General features: G+C 42.2%; 1 protein-coding gene across 2 annotated transcripts in view; it reads right to left on the bottom strand.

The window, feature by feature from the left end:
• Window positions 1–23407, bottom strand: part of NEK5 (NIMA related kinase 5) — a 100122-nt gene that overhangs the window by 44881 nt on the left and 31834 nt on the right. Inside the window, exons 13-18 of one of the 2 annotated variants that reach the window (XM_010352915.2) lie at window positions 16601–16782; window positions 12428–12494; window positions 9615–9731; window positions 8557–8643; window positions 5587–5679; window positions 4545–4619 (exon numbers count right to left, since the gene is read on the bottom strand). In XM_010352915.2, the coding sequence (XP_010351217.2) occupies window positions 4545–4619; window positions 5587–5679; window positions 8557–8643; window positions 9615–9731; window positions 12428–12494; window positions 16601–16782 (621 nt within the window). The remainder of the gene's footprint in view (window positions 1–4544; window positions 4620–5586; window positions 5680–8556; window positions 8644–9614; window positions 9732–12427; window positions 12495–16600; window positions 16783–23407) is intronic. The other variant, XM_030922027.1, reaches the window with a different exon arrangement.

Genomic DNA, 23407 nt, shown 5'->3' with positions numbered 1-23407 from the left:
ATAATTCACTAAAAACTTGGGCACAGTATCCATTCTACATTTAACACTGGCACTTCAGTGGGTGAAATTCTATAATGTGACAATACTTATCACTCCAGTCCACTCCAGTCCAACCCAATTCAATTCAAGAATGTAATTTTGACTACAGGATCTTTCCTTTAAGAGGCTTATGATCTTAATCCGGAAAATAAGCAAAGTGCGCAACTCATGATGGTAGAAAGGAAGGAGAGGGCTCTGAAAATTGGCAGGCAATTTCAAGGAGGAAGAGAACTAAAAGTGGATAACAAGAATTTCAAAGGCACAATTGAGATGTGAACTCCATATTCGGAGGTTTCTTAGCGTCCTATCTTGGGCCGTCTGCTCTTCTCTTCCCTAACACAAGGGGTTTCACTCATTCCTATGGATTTAAACAAACGCCACCGTTAAGCAGTGACTCTTTTTTTTTTTTTGAGATGGAGTCTTGCTCTGTCGCCCAGGCTGGAGTGCAGTGGCCGGATCTCAGCTCACTGCAAGCTCCGCCTCCCGGGTTTACGACATTCTCCTGCCTCAGCCTCCCGAGTAGCTGGGACTACAGGTGCCCGCCACCTCGCCCGGCTAGTTTTTTGCATTTTTAGTAGAGATGGGGTTTCACTGTGTTAGCCAGGATGGTCTCAATCTCCTGACCTCGTGATCCGCCCGTCTCGGCCTCCCAAAGTGCTGGGATTACAGGCTTGAGCCACCGTGCCCGGCCAGCAGTGACTCTTAAATGGGTATCTTCAGGCTTCACTTTTCCTCTCCTCTGAGCTCCAGACTCACATATCCAACTACCTACTTAGCATCATCTTCATCTTAATATTCACTTCACAAATTCACACTGAGCACTCCCTAGGGGCCAGACACCCTCAAAATGGGTTAGCACAGTGGACATGACCAGAAAGGTCCCTGCTGACATGGAGCTTACATTTTACTGCAGTAGGATAGGTAATAAATGAATTAACAAACGACATAATTTCAAAAAGTGTTAAGTGCTATCAAGGGAACAAAATAGGATAACAGGACGGAAGATGAGTAGGGAGTGAGAGTAACACAGGCAAAGCTTATCTGACAATTGATTTAAGCCCTGGAATGATATTGGACCTGGGCATATGCTGGTCTAGGGAGAGCATTTTCCATGCAGAGGGAACAGTGGGGTAAAGGCTCCAGAGCAGGTATGTAAACTCTCACAACCTCTCTAACTCAATGTCCAAATGGAACTTGAGTGCCCTCCACCCCTCCCCAGCAGAGGGCACTGAAATCGTATGCTTTCAGCCAAGACAGAGTATCAGAAACCGGATTTAATTCCTCACCTGAAACAACCAAAGAGCCAGATCAAATATATACTTGATAAATGGTTTTTAATACATTAGACATCCAGCAATGAAAGACAGTAATCCCTGAGAAACAGAAAACCAATGAGACAAGCCCTGCAACTGCCTCAGCCTCCTGTCTTGAGAGTGTTTGCAGGCCATGGTGCGGGGATAGGGAACTGATGAGGTGCAGGGATGGGGAACTAAAGATGAGTGTGGCCAACTCCCTGAGTTGGTAAGACAAGGCTTGGGGGTATTAAGGTGCTACAGTCTGAAAGGCAAAGACCCAAAGAGGAGAGAGCTGCATAAAGAGAACTGAAATACTCATATAATGTTAAGGAGAGTATAACACAGTGCGACCATTCTGGCACACCATTTGGTAGTTCTTTGAAAGTTAAATATACACCTACTATATGATCCATCCATCCCAGTTCAATGTATTTACCCAAAAGAAAGAAAAGAAGCATATGACCACATAAAGATTTGTACATGATAGCCAGGCACGGTGGCTCACGCCTGTAATCCCAGCACTTTGGGAGGCTCAGGTGGGTGGATCACCTCAGGTCGGGAGTTCGAGACCAGCCTGACCAACATGGTGAAACCCCGTCTCTACTAAAAATACAAAATTAGCCGGACATGGTGGCGCATGCCTGTAGTCTCAGCTACTTGGGAGGTTGAGTCAGAAGAATCACTTGAACCCAGGAGGCGGAGGTTGCAGTGAACTGAGATAGCACCATTGTACTCCAGCCTGGGCAACAAGGGCAAAGCTTGTCTCAAAAAAAAAAAAAGATTTGTATATGAACGTTCCTAGCAGCTTTATTTATAACAGCCAAAAGCTGGAGACAATCCAAATATCCATCTAAAGTGAATGGATCAATACATTTTGATATATTCATACAATAGAATATACTCAGCAATAAAGAATAATGAACTATTAATATGTGCAACATGGATAAATCTCAACATTATTATGTGAATGAAAGTAGCCAGAAAAAAGAGTACATACAACACGACTCCATTTATGTAATCCAAACAAATCTAGAAAATGCAAACCAACCTACAGCGACAGAAAGCAGATCTGTGGTTGCATGGGGATGAGAGATGGGAGGAGAGGCAGGGAGAATGAGAGAGAGGAGTTTACAAAAGGGCGCAACAAACTTTTGCAGGTGATGGCTACGCTAACTATATTGATTGTGGTGATGGTTTAATGGGTGTGTATGTCAATCATATAAAGCATATACATTAAATATGTGTGATTTATTATGATCAATTATATCTCAATAAAACTGTTTTTTTTTTAAAAGAGATGGGGGACTCAAGTCCTAATCTGTGGCAGTACATTGGAGTGGTGACCAAGAGACTGCACACCAGCCTGGAGTTCCTGCCTCAAGATCCCAGACCCCATGGCTGCACAGTTATCAGTCTTCACAGGGCCAAGAGGGCCTTTCAGATGACATGACCCTGGAGGGCTTGACAGCAGACTAAGATTGAATGTCCCACCCACTGGTGTAGACTGGGGTTGGAATCTAAGGTCGTTGTATTTTAAGGAAAGTAATGGGGCACTTATTATACAACTGAGACAACCAGACTATCCAAGCATATCAGACAACCAACTTCACAAGTATAAGTAAGATACATAAGTCAGAGTCCTGATTTCAGACTTCATACTATTGCAAGGCAGAAAAACACCCTTCCCAAGGTTGCAGGGCAAATAGCTAATAATGCTTCAAACTGACACAGGCTGGTATATGAGGTATTTGGAAATGCTGTGGACATAGAGACAAGGCAGTTATTAATTCTAAGGGAGAAAGAGAAAAAAGCTGTGCTAGAAACTTCACCAGGAGGTCTGATACGATGTGTTTTGCAAGAAAAGAAGAGAGGGAAAGGAAATTTCGTAGAGGAATGAGCATTTTACGAAGGCCTGGAGGTTAAAAGGAAGATGTCTTTTTAAATAAGTAGGGCTTTAAAAAGCAATTTGAAAAGTTTAGAGCTTTGGGTATGTTTGGGGGAAGTGTGAGTGATGATGCTGGAACATTCTGTTAGGAACAATTCACAAAGGTCTAGCATACCATGCTAAGGAAAATGGCAGTCGCCATTGATTGTCGTGTAGAGAAATAATGTGTTCAAATCAGTATTTTGGAAAGATAACTCTACAAATAGAGACTTTTTTAAAGTGTCTTATTATATAGCTGCATATTTCCTTCAAAAAAGATAATTAAAACCTAAATTCAAAAATTAGACAAAAGTGATGATTATTTCCTTTACAAAAGTTTGCAAAGGGATCTGCTGCTGGATTGCTCTGGAGGACAGCCTTCAGGAAATATCAGATACCTTTTTTTTGTTTGTTTTAGAGATGGAGTCTCGCTATATTACCCAGGCTGGTCTCAAACTCCTCAGCCTCCCAAATAGCTGGAACTATAGTCTCGTGCCACCACTCCTGTCTTCAGATGGCTTTTTTGTTTGAAGATATTGATTAGAATGCTGACAGAACTAAGGAATGGACACTTTATTATACATATTTGTAGTAAAAGTTCTGTAACCTTCTTACAAAAAAATCTAAAAAGTAGAGAGACAATAATCACCCCTACTCACACCAATCCAGATACCATCAATTACCACCATTGGCATTTTGGTGTGTTTTCTTTCAAAGTTGTTCCTCTTGCATAAAATATACAAAATTTTATTCACCCAATTCCTGATATAAACTTTTTGAGGGAAGGTACCATCATTTATTTGTGTTCTTCCAGTGGTTTATTTTTAATTACCTGACTTTAAAAAACTTTAAGGCACTGGATTTACTCTAACCAGGTTAAAAACATGTGAGAGAAAAACATGTCTGTAACATCTGAGCCGTGTTTTCATGGAATTTGACTGTGACTCTACTGGCACCTTTGAATGACAAGTTTATAATACCTTGAGGATTTTCCATTTCTAGTTGACTCTGGACCAAGCTCCAACAATAAATATAATTTAAAACACAGAGAATTACTCTAATTATAAAGACAATAAAAATTAGGCTGGGCGAGGTGGCTCACACCTGTAATCCCAGCACTTTGGGAGGCCGAGGAGGGTGGATCACCCGAGGTCAGGAGTTCAAGACCAGCCTGGCCAACATGGTAAGACCCTGTCTCTACTTAAATACATAAAGTAGCTGGGTGTGATGGCAGGAGCCTGTAATCCCAGCTACTTGGGAGGCTGAGGCAGGAGAATCGCTTGAACCCGGGAGGCAGAGGTTGCGGTGAGCCGAGATCGTGCCATTGCACTCCAGCCTGGGCAACAAGAGCAAAACTCCGTCTAAAAAAATAAAAAAAGAAGAAAAGAAAAATAATAATTCTCAGTATGGGCCAAATCATTGAGAATCTTCTTACTAAGCAAAAATAAAAGCACGTTTGGGCTTCTTATTCACAAAATCAATATAACTCCTTGAAAAGTAAAACATTTTATGATTTATGTAATGATTTTATGTCATTGTAAAAGCACTGTTTATCAGGTCATTTCACAGGTTGAATAATTCTCAGAACTGGTTGAAATCAACAGATTCATCTTGCATTATAATTGTATAATCTTTTCTTAGAAGGGAAAAAAACTCTCTTAAGATTTATTTGTTATTTCAACTCTGCCCAGCCTCTTACCTCCACCAAAAACATAAGGTTGAAATGGAAGAGAAGTTGACTGTCAGATTTCCTGACCAATGTGTCTGAGACACTGACTTAGACCCTCCAGAGAGTGGAAAGTTCTTATGCTAAATAGCAGCAGTTCTCAAATTTGGCTGCATACTAAATCATCCAGCAAGCTTCTGCAGACAGAATGCCTGGGCCCCATCCCAGACCATCTGGGGCAGAGAGGCATCTGAGTTTTTAAAAAGTTCTGATAAAAAGGTGGTGACTCATGCCTGTAATCCCAGCACCTTAGGAGGCTGAGGCTGGTGGATAATGAGGTCAAGAGATCAAGACCATCCTGGCCAACATGGTGAAACCCTGTCTACTAAAAACACAAAAATTAGCTGGGCATGGTGGCACATGCCTGTAGTCCCAGCTACTCGGAAGCCTGAGACAGGAAATCACTTGAACCCAGGAGGCAGAGGTTGCAGTGAGCCAAGATCATGCCACTGCACTCCAGCCTGGCAACAGAGTGAGACTCTGTCTCCAAAAAAAAAAAAAATGTTCCCTACATGGTTCTGCTGCACAGAGAAGGGTAAGAGCCACTTGGGTAGAGCACACACACCGCAAGCACACACATGTCTAATCATAGCCATCATTACCTGCACAGGTGCTTCTCCCTCAGATGCATCTTGATGGACAGGCAGGTTACTCTTCTTCACCAAATAGGTTTTATGACTTATTTTTGAGTTCTCCTTTAACACAATTATACACAGTCAACAAGATTGGTTCTGAGTGAGCTCTGAAGGCTACTTGGCTGATGCATGATCAGTGATGGAATGGCTGGACAGAACCCTTTTTATGGCTCCTTTTCCCCCCCGCAGCCTCAGTATTTCCCAAATCCTTCTTCCATAATCTCTGTAGAAATGTCTGCTACCCTTTTTTTTTTTAAGACGGAGTCTCGCTTTGTCGCCCAGGCTGGAGTGCAGTGGTGCCATCTTGGCTCACTGCAAGCTCCGCCTCCCGGGTTCATGCCATTCTCCTGCCTCAGCCTCCCAAGTAGCTGGGACTACAGGCGCCTGCCACGACGCCCGGCTTTTTTTTTTTTTTTTTTTTTGTATTTTTATTAGAGACGGGGCTTCATCGTGTTAGCCAGGATGGTCTTGATCTCCTGACCTCGTGATCCGCCCGCCTCGGCCTCCCAAAGTGCTGGGATTACAGGTGTGAGCCACCGTGCCAGGCCAATGTCTGCTATCCATTTTTGCAGGGCTCAGGCTGCCCATCCCAGATCAGCCTTAGACATAAGGCTGATGATGGCTCTGGGCTGCCCACCATGAGCCAGGCCTCTGCTCTGGAGAGAACAACCTCCAGTCTGCCCCTCCCAGCACATGCAGTCCTCTATCCCAACCTTCGCATGGCTCTTTCAGAATGCCCACCCTCCTCCCTTAACTCTGCCTCTCCATATTCCACTCTTCTTCTCAGACACAGTTTAGGCCCCACCCACTTCTTCCATAAACACCCGCTTCCTGCTCATTCTGCTCATCTTGGCTCCTGTGCACCTACAGGGCTTACTCTATGATTGTTTTATATATGTGTCTCACCATTCCAACCATTTACAAGTAGAATTGCATATGCCAGAAAGAATAGTGGTTATAATTATATTTTTTAATTTTTTGAGAGAGGGCCTCCCTCTGTTGCCCAGACTGGAGTGCAGTGGAACAACCTCAGCCTCCCACCTCAGCCTCCTGAGTAGCTGGGACTAGAAGCGTTTACCACCATGCCCCACTACTTTTTTTAATTTTTCGTACAGATGGAGTCTCATTATGTTGCCCAGGCTGGTCTCAAACTCCTGGGCTCAAGCAATCCTTCTGCCTTGGCCTCCCAAAGTGCTAGGATTACAGGCATGAATGTGAGTAGGGGTTTTAGAGTCAGATTTTTGTTTTATTTTACTTTATTTTATTTTTTTGAGACAGAATCTTGCTCTGTATCCTAGGCTGGGGCACAGTGGCACAATCATGGCTCACCGCAGCCTTTAGCTCCCAGCTCAAGCAATCCTCCTGCTTTAGCCTCCCAAGTAGCTAGGACTATAGGTGCAAACCACCATGCCCAGCTAATTTAAAATTTTTTTGTATATATCTGTGTACATACACATATATATACACACATATATATGTTTAGAGCTAGGGTTTTCCTATGTTGCCCAGGCTGGTCTCAAATTCCTAGGCTCAAGGGATCCTCCCACCTCAGCCTTTCAAACTGCTGGGATTACAGGCATGAGCTACTGTGCCCAGCCTAGAGTCAGATATTGAAATATTTAGTCTGCCTTGTAATAGCTACGTGACTTTGGATGAGCTACTTAACTTCTCTGTATAGGGGTAAATAAAAGAAAGTATGTATGTGATATGGTTTGGCTGTGTCCCCACCCAAATCTCACCTTGAACTGTAATAATCCCCATGTGTCAAGGGTGGGGCCAGGTGGAGATAACTGAATCATGGGGGTGGTTTCCCCCATACTGTTTTCATGGTAGTAAGACTCACAAGATCTGATGGTTTTGTAAATGAGAGTTCCCCTACACAAGCTCTCTTGCCTGCCTTCATGTAAGGCATGACTTTGCTCCACCTTTGCCTTCTGCCATGATTGTGAGGCCTCCCCAGCCATGTGAAACTGTGAGTCCATTAAACCTCTTTTTCTTTATAAATTACCCAGTCTCAGGTATGTCTTTATTAGCAGTATGAGAACAGACTAATACAGTATGTGAAAGCTCTGGTTCACAGCCTGGCAAAAACAACTGAATTGCACCATACATTCATTTGACTTATATGAATTTATCTGTATGCACTGCGGTGGAAGAGAAAGAGAGAGTGATCAATTATCAGGAGCATGGTGGCTCTATTCAATGAGTGTGTGGCCAAGTCCATGTGGGATGGGAGACAGCCATCTCAGTGCCTGCAAGCTTCTCCTAAGAGAGCATTCCAGGGCACTGAGTGTGTTCCTAGTGTTTCAATAGCCATGTGTCTTTCTTACAACATGGTTTCCAAACACAGGCTGGCTATTTCATCTGAAGTTCTTCTGAAGAAGCAGTGATCTGTGCCAACTCTAGAGACCTTCTTGGGAGATGGAAGGATGAATTTCCAATGTGGCGCCTTTAAGAGATTTTTAAGAATCAGTTCAACTGCACTCAGATTTTGCCTTAAATAGCCTTTAGAACCTTACTCTGCAGAGAGTTGAAAAAAATGCTAGTGTGCTGTTGTTGTTGTTGTTTTTCTCCTTCTGAGCATGAACTTACACTCATTTTGGACTTTCTGCATCTAATCCAGTTCTGGTCTAAAGTTGCTGCTCAGTAAATACATATTGAGTGATTCATGAGAAAAACAATCAATAAGTACTTTTAATAATAGCCATTCCTGAGAATCTCAGATATCCTTATTATCTTGTGTAGTCTCTCGTAAACCATAATAAACTGAAGTTCCAATGAGGTCTGACAGCTTTCCTATTAAAAAAGAAGTCTGCATGATTATCTCTATGATAAAACTTTATCTTTTCTATGAGGAAATCATTACTTTTAATACCAGCTCAATTTAGTTAGCTCTAAATCGATAGAACAATGTTTCCCCTAGAAGAATGAATTTACCTCTGGTTCTCTCCCCATCTTCTTTCTAATTTCTTTCATGTCATTGTGGTACTGTTGGCGTATTTCCTCTAACTGCTTCCAATATTCCTGGAAAGCAAACCCAATCCAGAAACTTTAAATGTTTATGAACACCATAACCAAAATAATATTTATGCAGCCTACAATATTACAAAGTGTGTAATATAAAATAAGGTTAGAAAAATATGTTGCTCCTAAAGATGATAATCTGTCTTATGTTTTGGCTCTGGTACTTCACACCCTGTGAGACAGTGGCTTCAGCTACAGAGCTCAATTTTATATACAACCCAAATGTGTTCATGACGTACACTGACTTTATAAATCCCACTTTTATATATAACCCTCTTATGCACTGAACTTTGTCCCTCCCCAAAAAGAGATATGTTGAAGTCCTAACCACCAGTGCCTAAGAATGTGATCCCATTTGAAAACAGGGTCACTGCAGATGAGACTAGTTAAGATGAGATCATACTGGTGGGCCCTTAGTTCAATATGACTAGTGTCCTTGCAAGAAGATGGCCATGTGAAGACGGGCACACAGGAAGAACAGCATGTGATGCAGGCAGAGAATGGAGTGATGTGACCGCAAGTAAAGGAATGCCAAAGACTGCCAGCGACACACCAGAAGCTGGGAAGAGGCAAGGAAGGATTCCCCTACAGGTTTCAGAGGGCACTTGGTCCTGCTGACACCCTGATTTTGGATTTCCACTCTTCCAGAATTGTGAGACAATACATTTCTATTGTGATAAGCCATCTAGTTTGTTGAACTCTGTTACGGCAGCCCAGGAAACTAACACAAATCCCAAATCTGTTAATGAGGGACAGTTACTCTATGAATCTCAAGGTAAAAAGCTGTATGAACTTAGCCATATTGCATTATCTGAAAAAGTGAAATACCTAACTCTGTATCCCCTGTAACACTCAGCATGGTGTTGACATATTCAGGGGCACTGTAGGAAACAGAAGTAACTTCCTATTACAGTACAAAAGACAGTAATACAAAGAAATACAAGGGTAGCCCTGGAATTAAAGTTTTTAACCTGTTCCTTCATCTCGTTTTTCCTAAATGGCCACTCCTGGAATCTAGGCTCTTCTCCATTACTTCTTAGCTCTTGTCTCTGGATGTAATTTGGCTCGGCAGAAGATGGACGAAGACCCTATTTATTGAATGAAATAATTTATAAAGCATACTTTGACTTCAGAAACATCTTCTGGTGTGACCTTAACTTTTTCCTATAAATAAGAATTATATCACTAAGCAAACTCAGTATTTAGGAGTTTTTTGTAGTAAGTAGTAGAATTTTCTTAAGTATAAAACATTAAAATATATATATATGTATTTTTTTGTTTGAGAGAGTCTCACTCTGTCACCCAGGCTGGAGTACAGGGGCATGATCTTGGCTCACTGCAGCCTCCAACTCCTGGGCTCATGCAATTGTCCTGCCTCAGCCTGAGTAGCTGGCACAACAAGCACATGCTGCCACGTCTGGCTAATTTTACAATTTTTTGTAGAGATAAAGTCTCACTATGCTGCCAGGCTGGTCTTGAATTCCTGAGCTCAAGTGATCCTCCTGCCTCAGCCTTCCAAAGTAATTGGATTACAGGTGCCACGCACATAGTAAACAATTTTAAAAAATTAATTCAACCATTTATATAATTTATTCTAAATGATCCATATGCTATGCTACCATTTGAGATATGTAGATTTATTTTTGGAATTGGTAACGTAACTGTGATATCAAAGGTTTGTAAAGGGTTAGCAACCCCAGAGCATGAATTACGTAGGGGAATAGAACTATAGGTTTTCGGCCGGGCGCGGTGGCTCAAGCCTGTAATCCCAGCACTTTGGGAGGCCAAGGCGGGCGGATCACAAGGTCAGGAGGTCGAGACCATCCTGGCTAACACAGTGAAACCCCGTCTCCACTTAAAAAATACAAAAAATTAGCCGGGCGAGATGGCGGGCGCCTGTAGTCCCAGCTACTCGGGAGGTTGAGGCAGGAGAATGGCGTGGACCCGGGAGGTGGAGCTTGCAGTGAGCTGAGATCCGGCCACTGCACTCCAGCCTGGGTGACAGAGCGAGACTCCGTCTCAAAAAAAAAAAAAAAAAAAAAAAGAACTATAGGTTTTCAATGGTTCAAAACAAGAGTGATATAAACAGGGTGCAAATCCCGCCTCTCTCGGTGCCAGAATTCTGACGGTATTTAAGGGTAAAAGTTAACTTTCATTTCAAATAAAGTACAACAGTCGCTTTTTTTTTTTTTTTTTTTGAGATGGAGTCTCACTCTGTCACCCAGGCTGGAGCGCAGTGGCCCAATCTCGGCTCACTGCAAGCTCCACCTCCCGGGTTCACGCCATTCTCCTGCCTCAAGCCTCCCAAGTAGCTGGGACTACAGGAACCTGCCACCACGCCTGGCTAATTTTTTGTATTTTCAGTAGAGATGGGGTTTCACTGTGTTAGCCAGGATGGTCTCAATCTCCTGACCTCGTGATCCGCCCACCCCTGCCTCCCAAAGTGCTGGGATTACAGGCGTGAGCCACCAAGCCGAGTCTTTTTTTTTTTTAAGACAGAGTCTCACTCTGTCACCCAGGCTGGAATACAGTGGCGCAATCTTAGCTCACTGTAACCTTTGCCTCCCGAGCTTAAGCAATCCTCCTGCCTCGGCCCCCTGAGTACCTGGGACAACAGGCACATGCCACAACACCCGGGTAATTTTTTTTTTTTTTGTAGAGATAAGATCTCACTATGTTGCCCAGGCTAGTCTCGAACTCCTGGGCTGAAGTGATCTGCCCACCTTGGCCTCCCAAAGTGCTGGGATTACAGGCATGAGTCATCGTATCTGGCCTAATCACTTTTTTGTTGTTGTTGTTGTTTGTTGTTTTTTTGTTTTTTTGAGACAGAGTCTTGCTCTGTCGCCCAGGCTGGAGTGCAGTAGCACGATCTCGGCTCACTGCAACCTCCTCCTCCTAGATTCAAGTAATTCTCCTGTCTCAGCCTCCTGAGTAGCTGGGATTACAGGCATGCACCACCACACCCAGCTAATTTTTGTATTTTTAATAGAGATAGGCTTTCACCATGTTGGTCAGGCTGGTCTCGAACTCCTGACCTCGTGATCTGCCTGCCTTGGCCTCCCAAAGTGCTGGATTACAGGCATGAGCCAGCACACCCGGCCCCTTGTCACTTTTTTTTAATGTGCAGAAGAATCTTTAACAAAATAGAACCAAAGCACTATAGCACTGCAAGGAAATTTGAAGCTCACCTACTCTAAAAATTGTCATTTACAGAAAAGGAAACTAAGGCTCAGATAGGTTGAATGAACTGTCCAAGGTCCCACAGAAGAGATAAAGCCAAGGAACAAGCCAGACTGCTAAGACTCTGATTCAACCCTTTCCCATTATTTTCTTTAGCTATTAAAAACTGAGGGCTCGGGCCAGGTGCGGTGGTTCACACTTGTAATCCCAGCACTCTGGGAGGCCTAGGTGGGTGGATCACCTGAGGTCAGGAGTTCGAGACCAGCCTGGACAACATGGTGAAACCCGTCTCTACTAAAAATACAAAAGTTAGCCGGGCGTGGTGGTGGGAGCCTGTAATCCCAGCTACTCGGGAGGCTGGGGAAGGAGAACGGCTTGAACCTGGGAGGCGGAGGTTGCAGTGAGCCAAGATCATGCCACTGCACTCCAACCTCATGACAGAGAGAGACTCCATCTCAGAAAAAAAACAAAAAAACAAAAAAACTGGGGACTAGTAGAGAGTAGTCTTGACCTTCTGATGGAATGAACTTGGATTTGAAAATCTGTGAACAGAAAAACTATCAGGAAATTCCTAATTGCTTCCCATATTTGGTATTTTACTTACCAATTGCTTCTCTACTTTCAGCTTATACTGTTGAGCTTCAAATTTTCTCTGAAGGTAGTCAGCAGGCCTTAGAAAATAAGAATGTTTGGCTTAAGTAGAAACTTTAACAAATCTTACGCACCAATTTGACAAGTAGATTTTCAGTTTAGTAATGAGATTCACAATTCACTGGTGGCTTGAAGTTGCAAGTTCAAGAAGTAGTTCACAGTTACAGAATCTTTACATTGGAAAATAAAATTTTGGAATCAAGAGGAAAAAAGGATAAAGAGTAACAAGTGAGGATACAGGAGAGGATTAAACAGAAAAATATTCTTATCCAGTAATTTTTCTTCAAGGCAAGATTCAGTCCTTCCATTCTCTGTAATATGTTGTGGGGAGGAAAACAGACCCAGATCCAGAAATTCTCATGCTTTGTGTAGGTGTCTAATGTACAGGTTGTTTCTCCTGATTTAACAATGGCGGCCGGATGTGGTGTCTCACGCCTGTAATCCCAGCACTTTGGGAGGCCGAGGTGGGTGGATTGCCTGAGGTCAGGAGTTCGAGACCAGCCTGACCAACATGGTGAAACCCCATCTCTGCTAAAAAAATATTAGCTGGGCATGGTGGCAGGTGCCTGTAATCCCAGCTACTGGGGAGGCTGAGGCAGGAGAATCGCTTGAACCCAGGAGGCAGAGGTAGCAGTGAGCCGAGATTGCGTCACTGCACTCCAGCCTGAGTGACAGAGCGAGACTCCGTCTCGAAAAAAAAAGAAAAAAAAGAATGGCTGCATATCTGTTTCCTGCACCACATACTGAGCTCCCTGAGAGCAGAATGTGTCCCTCCATCCAGCCCTTTATCTCCACACATAAATGCTTCATGAGAAAAGAAATCATGGGTTAGCTGTCTCTCCAAATGTTTAAGGTATTTTTCCAGCACAATTTTAATCAATTCCAGTCAAACAATGTTCAAGTTTATACTCACATTTTATGTATCTTTTTTTTTTTTTTTTGGTAGAATTTCCTGTAAAACATTTCTGTAACTACTGGTTGTTAATAAAAACCGCATTTCTTAGCCGGGCGTGGTGGCTCAAGCCTGTAATCCCAGCACTTTGGGAGGCCGAGACGGGCGGATCATGAGGTCAGGAGATCGAGACCATCCTGGCTAATACGGTGAAACCCCGTCTCTACTAAAAATACAAAAAACTAGCCGGGCGAGGTGGCGGCGCCTGTAGTCCCAGCTACTCGGGAGGCTGAGGCAGGAGAATGGCGTGACCCCGGGAGGTGGAGCTTGCAGTGAGCCGAGATCCGGCCACTGCACTCCAGCCTGGGTGACAGAGCGAGACTCCGTCTCAAAAAATAAATAAATAAAATAAATAAATAAATAAATAAATAAATAAATAAATAAATAAATAACCGCATTTCAGATCATAAGTTTTTTGGAATATGAGTAACTTCTAGGGCTCCAAAGACAGAACTGTCATTTCAGAAACAATTCCTTTACGAAGGAACATCATGATAAGCATCCCCAATTTACAAAGAGGCAAGTTAATAATCAGGGGTTTAGAAACAGGATGAAATGACAAGCTAAAGTCTTTGAGTCTTAGTTCCTCAGCTGTAAAGTGGGCACGGTGCCATTTCACAGGAATTGATACAAGGATTAGAAGAGATTAGGGCTGTGAAGTGCCTGACACACAGATAGTTCCTGAATCAAATGAGGGTAAATTGTAAGCACTCATCTGTCTCAAAAGCCCGACTGGCACATATATCAGTATCTTCATGAGAAAAATGATTCTGACACCCAGGGGCCGTCCAAAAGACATTCTCTATCTCTCTGTCTACCTACTCCCTTTCCACCCCCAAAATTCTATACAAATTCCTCTTCCTCAGCTGGGCACAGTGGCTCACTCCTGTAATCTTAGCACTTTGGGAGGCTGAGACGGGCGGATCACAAGGTCAGGAGATCGAGACCATCCTGGCTAACACGGTGAAACCCCATCTCTACTAAAAATACAAAAAATTAGCCAGGCATGGTGGCGGGCACCTGTAGTCCCAGCTACTCAGGAGGCTGAGGCAGGAGAATGGCATGAATCCGGGAGGCGGAGCTTGCAGTGAGCCAAGATGGGGCCACCACACTCCAGCCTGGGTGACAGAGTGAGACTGTCTCAAACAAACAAACAAACAAAAATCCTCTTCCTGCATCCCATGGCCTGTAATTAGACCTCCAGCAGACAGAAAGTTGGGGATGGGGGAGTATACAAAGAGGAGGGGTTACCAGGCATCAAAGGGGCATCCAGGAAAGAGAAGGACCCTTCCTATTGTTTCATGTGAGAGCTTGGGAGATAAAATCACACGTGGTCAAAATAATTGATAGCTTGACAGCTCTCAAATCTAGACAAAGAGTAGAAGATATATTTTCCCAGTGGTTGAGAAAAGGGAAAGGGAGTTTTGTGGCTGCTCCCAGTTCATCTGTAAAATCTACATCCTTCACTAATTGAGTCCAATATGGGTATTACAATTTGAATGAACGGAAGATGCAACTTTTGATAATTGTGGAGATAATTAAAAATGTGTTATGAAGATAGATAAAAACCACAACAGTGCCCAATATCTTTAAAGATAAAACATCTGCTTTTCCCATTATATGTTTCTGAAGAAATTATTTTCTTATCATTCTTGCTTATCTCATTTTCACTATTAATGAGATTACCATCACATAGTCTCTTGTATTTTTCATAATTCATCCAAAATTTCAACAATAAATAACCACAGTTGCCAAAGTAACAAATTCCTAACCCTGAACAAAAAAATTTGATGACAAACACTTTTTAAAAAGAACTCCTAGACTTAAGTCTTCAGGCCTGTGTTAGGCGTCAATTATTCTGGACACAGGAATATCGACATCAGTGTGAAAAAATTTTGAAAATATTGTAGATCTGCAGAAATCTATTATGGAGTAAAATTTTTGAAAATCTACCATAAGACCAATTTAAGAATACTATTTTCTTTCTAATATGTCCATATTTTGAAGATCCCTAGAACATAAATGCTGAATGAAATGTATCTTATTTCTCAAAATGTCTCAAATGATCATTTGATTTTAATGATTCAATTATTGATTCATATTAGTAACCTCTTTGAGAAATGAAATATACACAACTATTTTTTCACTTGCCATATAGTGGAATTTAGCAGGAGGAAGAAAGAATATTAAAAGGGCAGGGGTAGGGGTCTGTGCCTACAGTTAAGCAGTTCTATGAGTAAGAATATAAGCTAGATCAGACTTGAGATGAAAAAGGGTTAAGGGGAAAAGAAGATAATTTATCAATTACTTATCAATTGTGATAATCTATCAACACATTTATTGCTTTATTTAATTATAAGAGTTTGTTACTTTGATAGGCTAAATTATAATACACATTACACAATAATTACAACACTTCTCACAGTGTATGTAATTCCCACGTAATTTATAAGAACAGGTAATTGTTACATGCTTGCGATGTCAACAGATTTGATTTGTGTAATATATATGACATTCTGATGGAAATAAAAACAAAATCTTTCTAACAAAAAAAAAAAAAAAAAGGCTGGGCATAGTGGCTTACGCCTGTAGTCCCAGCACTTTAGGAGGCCAAGGCAGGTGGATCACATGAGCTCAGTGGCTGCCTGGTGAGAGGGTACCTGAGAATTTGAAGAACCAACTAACGAGCAGGTGTAGGGCTGACATAGAGAGAGACTAACATGGCCAGGCATGGTGGCTCATGCCTGTAATCCCAGCACTTTGAGAGGCCAAGGTGGGCAGATCACCTGAGGTCAGGAGTTCGAGATCAGGTTGACCAACATGGTGAAACCCTGTTTCTACTAAAAATACAAAAATTAGCCGGGCATGGTGGTGCACGCTTGTAGTCCCAGCTACTAGGGACGCTGAGGCACGAGAATCGCTTGAACTCGGAAGGCGGAGGTTGCGGTGAGCTGAGATAGTGCCACTGCACTCCAGCCTAGGCAACAGAGCGAGACTCTGTCTACAAAAGCAAACAAAAGAAAAACGTCAAGGGAACTATGTGTTTAAAATGAAGATTTGGAAAGTTTTTCTTGGATTATTTGTGTTAGGAGAATTTGGATTTCAGAATAATTAATGTTAATATATAAAGATATTTTCAGATTAATCAAAGCTTAAGCTAGACCACAATATTACCATTGACTTGGGGATGGACCATGCCTCTCTTCCTGACTGTAATCCCCAACTCCAGTATTTTCTTGAGGAATAGGGTGATAACTTGGTTCCTGGGCTCTTCTCCTCAGCATATCAAGTTGAGCATAATAATAATCATAATGTCCACACACAGCAGCAAGTTTGGGCCTTTCTATCATTTTTATCTGACGAAAAGAAGAGGGGATTTTTTAAAAACCATAATACAGGCCGGGTGCAGTGGCTCACATCTGTAACCCTAGCACTTTGGGAGGCCAAGGTAGGTGGATCACCTGAGGTCAGGAGTTCAAGACCAGCCTGGCCAACATGGCAAAACCTCATCTCTACTAAAAATACAAAAATTAGCTAGGTGTGGTGGCGCAACCTGTAATCCCAGCTACCCGGGAGGCTGAGGAAGGAGAATCGCTTGAATCCGGGAGGTGGAGGTTGCAGCGAGCTGAGATCATGCCAATGCAGTCCAGCCTGCGCAACGTGAGTGAGACTCCCTCTCAAAAAAACAAAAAAAAAATACAAATTTATAATACTTGACAATATGACAGTGACCATAGCTAAGACAAGGCACTGAGGGTGTATTTTTGCTGTTTTTCTACTACACTTGTTTTTCAGAATAAAATAATCTTAGAGTCCCCAAATCCTAGAGTACAAAAAGACCTAAGTGTCCCCAAATCCTAGAGTACAAAAAGACCTAAGTACTATATAGTATAGTGGTTTACAATTTTGCTAAGGTATAGATATGAATCATGCATACTTCATGGCTAGTATGTAAAACGTACTTAGCTAGTGAGTATGCCCAGCCAATCCAAGATCCAAAACTAAACTCAGAATTATTGTTTTCTATTTTTCTTAAACTCATTTATACCTTACCATACTTTACAGGAAAATAAAAAGTATCGTGAAACTCACACATATGGGGATTTGCAACATTTTTAGTTTCTGATAAATTGACTAAACGCAAAATGGCATCATGACTTAAAGAAAATAAGATGCTGAATCAGAGTCATTCTTCCAGAGAAAATATTTTAAAAGGTCATATAACAGCTGTGATGGACATATTAGCATCCCAGCCCTCACCACCCAACCAGAACAGAATGAGAACAGGAGAACCAGAAATGACAGTTTATCTTAGAACTGAGTAGAAGCCACCGAGCTAGAAGATGAGAAATGGATCAAATTAAGATATAAAAGCCAGTCAAGACCTTCTTGCTAAAGAGCAAAGTGGGGTCAATTTAACCTGAAGTGTGGCAACTCTGTCTAGTTGACAGTTTACAGTTAATAATAAAAAGAGAAAAATAGATGAAACTACTGCAAAGACCTAGGAACTAATAGTTGGGAATATGAATAACGAAAACAATTAAAACCAAAATGTCCTCATGTAAAGAGGTAATATGTTATATCCTTTGTTCTTTTTACTGCTATATGGTTCATATATATATGTTAGATTGGACCATATGAAATTACATATAATTGGCCGGGCACGGTGGCTCATGCCTGTAATCCCAGAACTTTGGGAGGCTGAGGCGGGCGAATCGCGAGGTCAGGAGATCGAGACCATCCTGGCCAACACGGTGAAACCCCGTCTCTACTAAAAATACAAAAAACAAAATTAGCCGGAGCGTGATGGAGGGCGCCTGGAGTCCCAGCTGTTTGGGAGGCTGAGGCAGGAGAATGACATGAACCTGGGAGACGGAGCTTGCAGTGAGAAGAGATAGCACCACTGCAATCCAGCCTGAGTGACAGAGTGAGACTCCATCTCAAAAAAAAAAAAAAAAAAAATTGCACAGAATTGACCATCATTAATCTAGAAAAATGGCACTTTCATATAGTTCTATTTAAATATTTAAGTAAATGTATAAAATTTAGTTTATTAATCTAAATACAAACTATATGTTTATTTTTTAAATATTTTCTTTTCTTTATAAATTCTGAGACAGGATCTCACTCTGTCACCCAGCCTGGAGGGTTGTGGTGTGATCATAGCTCATTGCAGCTTCAAACTCCTGGGCTCCAGGGATCCCCTGCCTCATCCTCCCAAGTAACTGGGACTACGGGTACATGCCACCATGTCCAGCTAATTTTTTTAAAATTTTACTTTTTGTAGAGGTGGGGTCTCAATGTGTGGACCAGGCTGGTCTCAAACTCCTGGGCTGAAACGATCCTCCTGCCTCAGCCTACCAAAATGTTAGAATACAGTCATGAGACACTGCACCAGCCTATTTTAAAAATCTTTTAAAGTAAGAAGTAGTTTTCTTTGCTTTACAATTTCACCTGTATACAACCTAGAAAAAACTACTACTAATTACTTGTTGAAAAGTGGTTAGAAAGAGAAAAGTATTGAAAGGCAATAAACAGTTTCTTTAAAATTTTTTCAGCCGGGTGCAGTGGCTCACGCCTGTAATCCCAGCATTTTGGGAGGACAAGGCGGGTGGATCACGAGGTCAGGAGATCGAGACCATCCTAGCTAACATGGTGAAACCCCATCTCTACCGAAAATAAAAAAAATTAGCCAGGAGTGGTGGAGGGCGCCTGTAGTCAGGAGGCTGAGGCAGGAGAATGGCGCGAACCCGGGAGGCGGAGCTTGCAGTGAGCCGAGATCGCACCACTGCACTCCAGCCTGGGGGACAGAGCAAGACTCCATCTCAAAAAAAAAGAAAAAAAAATTCTTTGTCTAATATCCCAACAGTAGTAGGAATATCAGAGGTAGTTCCTGTGGAAATCAATTTTACCTTTTCAAGGAACTGGAAAAAATGTCAACGTGTTCAACAGTTCTCATAATTTAATTCATCCTCAAATCTTTTAGATGTGTTTTCTCTTCTACAGGTCTGATAAAGAGTCCTCTGAATCACAACATACTTTTCTTATTTCTTTAATAAAATTAAGCCCTTAGGCTGGGCACAGTGGCTCACGCCTATAATTCCAGCACTTTGGGAGGCTGAGGCTGGTACATCACTTGAGCCCAGGAGTTCAAGAACAGCCTGGGCAACACAGTGAGACCTTGACTCTACAAAAAATAAAAACTAGCTGGGCATCATGGTGCATATCGGTAGTACTAGCTATTCAGGAGGCTGAGGTGGGAGGATCACTTCAGCCTGGGAGGTCGAGTGATGTGGTTTGGATTTGTGTCTCTGCCCAATCTCATGTTGAATTGTAATCCCCAATGTTGGGAGAGGAACCCTGGTAAATGGATCATGGGGGCAGATTTCCCCCTTGCTGTTCTTGTGATAGTGAGTGAGTTTTCACGAGATCTGGTTGTTCAAAAGTTTGTGGCAGCTACCCCTTCACTCCCTCCTGCATGTAAGATGAGCCTGCTTCCCCTTCTGCCGTGATTATAAATTTCCTGAGGCCTCCCAGCCATGCTTCCTGTACAGGCTGCAGAACTATGAGCCAATCAAACATCTTTTCTTTATAAATTACCCAGTCTCAGGTGTTCTTTATAGCAGTATGAGAATGGAGTGACACAATACATTGGTACCAGGAATGGGGAATTGTATACAGATACCTGAAAATGTGGAAGTGACTTTGGAACTGGGTAATGGGCAGAGGTTGGAAGAGTGTGGAGGGGTCAGAAGAAGACAGGAAGATGATGGAAAGTTTGGAATGTTCTAGAGACTTGTTAAAATCAAAGTGACCAAATTCTGATAGTGATATGGTCAATGAAGTCCAGGTTAAGGAGGTCTCAGATGGAGATGAGGAACTTATTGGGAAACGGAGCAAAGCTCACTTTTGTTATGCATTAGCAAAGAGGTTGGATGCATTGTGCCACTACCCTAGCGATCTGTGGAACTTTGAACTTGAGAATGATGATTTAGGGCATCTGGCAGAAGAAATTTCTAAGCAGCAAAGTATTCAAGATGTGGCCTGGCTTCTCTAGCACCCTATGGTCATATTTGTGAGCAAATAAATGATGTAAAACTGGAGCTTATACTTAAAAGAGAAGCAGAGCATAAAAGTTAGGAAAGTTTGCAGCCTGGAAAGAAAAACCCATTTTCTGGGGAGCAGTTCAAACCAGCTGCAGAAATTTTCAAAAATAAAGAGAAGTCAAATGTTGTTAGCCAAGATAATGGGGGAAATGCCTTGAAGGCATTTCAGAGACCTTTGAGGCAGCGCCTCTCATCACAGGCCCAGAGGCCTAGGAGGGAAGAATGGCTTTGAGGACCAAGCCCAGGGCCCCACTGCTCTGTGCAGCCTCAGGACATGGTGTCTTGCATTGTGGCTGCTCCAGCTCCAGCCGTGGTTAAAAGGGCCTAAGGTACAGCTCAGGCCATTGCTTCAGAGGGTGCAAGCCATAAGTCTTGGTGGCTTCCACGTGGTGTTAAGTCTGCAGGTGCACAGAGCGCAAGAGCTGAGGCGTGGGAGCCTCCACCAAGATCTCAGAAGACATACGGAAAAGCCTAGATGTCCAGGCAGAAGCCTGTTTCAGGGAGACCCTCCACTAGGGCAGTGCAGAGGGGAAATGTGGCATTGGAGCCTCCATGCAGAGTCCCCACTGGGCACTGCCTAGTAGAGCTGTGAGAAGTGGACCACCATTCTCCTGACTCCAAAACGGTAGACTGAACGACAGCTTGCGCCACGCACCTGGAAAAGCCGCAGGCACTAAACAGCAGCCTGTGAGAGCAGTCGCAGGGGCTGTAGCCTGCAAAGCCTCAGGAGCAGAGCTGCCCAAGGCCTTGGGAGCCCACTCCTTGCACCAGTATGCCCTGGATGTGAGATATGGGGTCAAAGGAATTTGGAGCTTTAAGATTTAATGACTACCCTGCTAGGTTTTCAATTTGCATGGGGTCTATAAATCCTTTGTTTTGGCTGATTTCTCCCTTTTGAAATGGGTGTATTTACCAATGCCTGCACCCTCATTGTATTTTGGAAGTAACTAACTCATTTTTTTTTACAGACTCACAGGTAGAAAGGACTTGACTTGTCTCAGATGAGACTTTGAACTGTGGACTTTTGAGTTAAATGCTGAAATCAGTTAAGCCTTGGGGGACTGTTGAGAATGGAAAATTGTATTTTGCAATGTGAGGACATGGGAATTGAGATGGGCCAGAGGTGGAATGACATGGTTTGGATTTGTGTCCCTGCCCAAATTTCATGTTGAATTGTAATCCCTGATGTTGGAGGAGGGGTCTGGGGGAAGGTGATTAGATCATGCGGGCAGATTTCCCTCTTACTGTTCTTGTGATAGTGAGTATGTTCTCATGAGATCTGATTGTTTACAAGTGTGTAGCACCTCCCTGTTCGCTCTCTTCCTCCTGCTCTGGCCATTTAAGATGAGCCTGCTTCCTCTTCTGCCATGATTATAAGTTTCCTGAGGCCTCCTCAGCAATGCGTCCTGTACAGCCTGCAGAACTGTAAGCCAATTAAACTTCTTTTCTTTATAAACTACCCAGTCTCAAGTAGTTATTTATAGCAATATGAGAACAGACTAATACATCAAGGTTGCAGTGAGCTGAGACATGCCACTGCACTCTAGCCTGGGTGACAGAGCAGGACCCTCTTTCAAATAAATAAATAAATAAATAAATAAATAAGTTAAGCCCTTTATCAAATGAAGGGCAATAACTTAAACAATTGGTTTTTAAAAAAATGTTTACATACCAATACATTTTCTAAAATGTCTATATATCAAGTAAACACTTAGTAAATATACTTCCAAATGGTTCTCTAATTTTACCATGAGCCTTCTTTAAAAATACAATTCTTTAATTAAAAGACAATAGCCATTTTATCATTTACATACCAGAAGCATTTCACTAGTATGACCTAAAAGATTCAACACTGTGCTAAAGTGAATTCAAATAACTAAACACAAAGAATCGCTAGGGAAATATCAATTATTATATCATACAAACTTCTCAATCCTATACATGTTAGAATTAAGAATATTAAATGCAGACTGTTTTCTGTTGCTATGTTACTCACTTTTCCTATACAGAAAAACCTTACTTATTAGAAATAAGAATAATTTCAGTTATAAAAAGAAAATTAAACCTAAAGTATACTTGTAAGGGCGTACAGCATCGTTTTATAAAATATAAAAACTAGAAGTTGTCCAACAAAATACTATTATAATGCTCAGTACAGAATACCTTATTGTAAGTACAAAATTTGTGGACTCCAAACAATGAGCTTGTACCTCATGAACACGTGCAGATAGGTCTGTCAGAAATACCATAGCTTAATGGGTTAAAAAAAATAGAATGAATAAGACCTACTATTTGATAGCACAATAGACTGCCTATAGTCAATAGTAACTTAATTGTATATTTTTAAATAACTTAAAGAGTATAACTGGGTTGTTTGTAACTCAAAGGATAAATACTTGAGGGGACAGACACCCCATTCTCCATGATGTGCTTATTTCACATTGCATGCCTGTATCAAAACATCTCATGTACCCCATAAATATATACACTTAAAATGTACTCACAAAATTTTTTTTTAATTAAAAAATTAAAGAAAAAGAATATAACAGCCGGTTGCAGTGGCTTATGCCTGTAATACCAGCACTTTGGGAGGCTGAGGCAGGTGGATCACAAGGTCAGGAGTTTGAAACCAGTCTGACCAACATGGTGGAACCCTGTCTCTACTAAAAGTACAAAAATTAGCTGGGGCCGGGTGCGGTGGCTCACACCTGTAATCCCAGCACTTTGGGAGTCCCAGGCAGGCAGATCACAAGGTCAAGAGATCGAGACCATCCTGGCCAAAATGGTGAAACCCCATCTCTACTAAAACACAAACATTAGCTGGACATGGTGGCACACGTCTGTAGTCCTAGCTACTCAGGAGGCTGGGGCAGAA

The sequence above is a fragment of the Rhinopithecus roxellana genome, chromosome 18 (genome assembly GCF_007565055.1).
Source record: "Rhinopithecus roxellana isolate Shanxi Qingling chromosome 18, ASM756505v1, whole genome shotgun sequence".
NCBI lineage: Eukaryota > Metazoa > Chordata > Mammalia > Primates > Cercopithecidae > Rhinopithecus > Rhinopithecus roxellana.
Note: the sequence above shows the minus strand (reverse complement) of the source record. Positions and strands in the feature narration are given on the sequence as shown.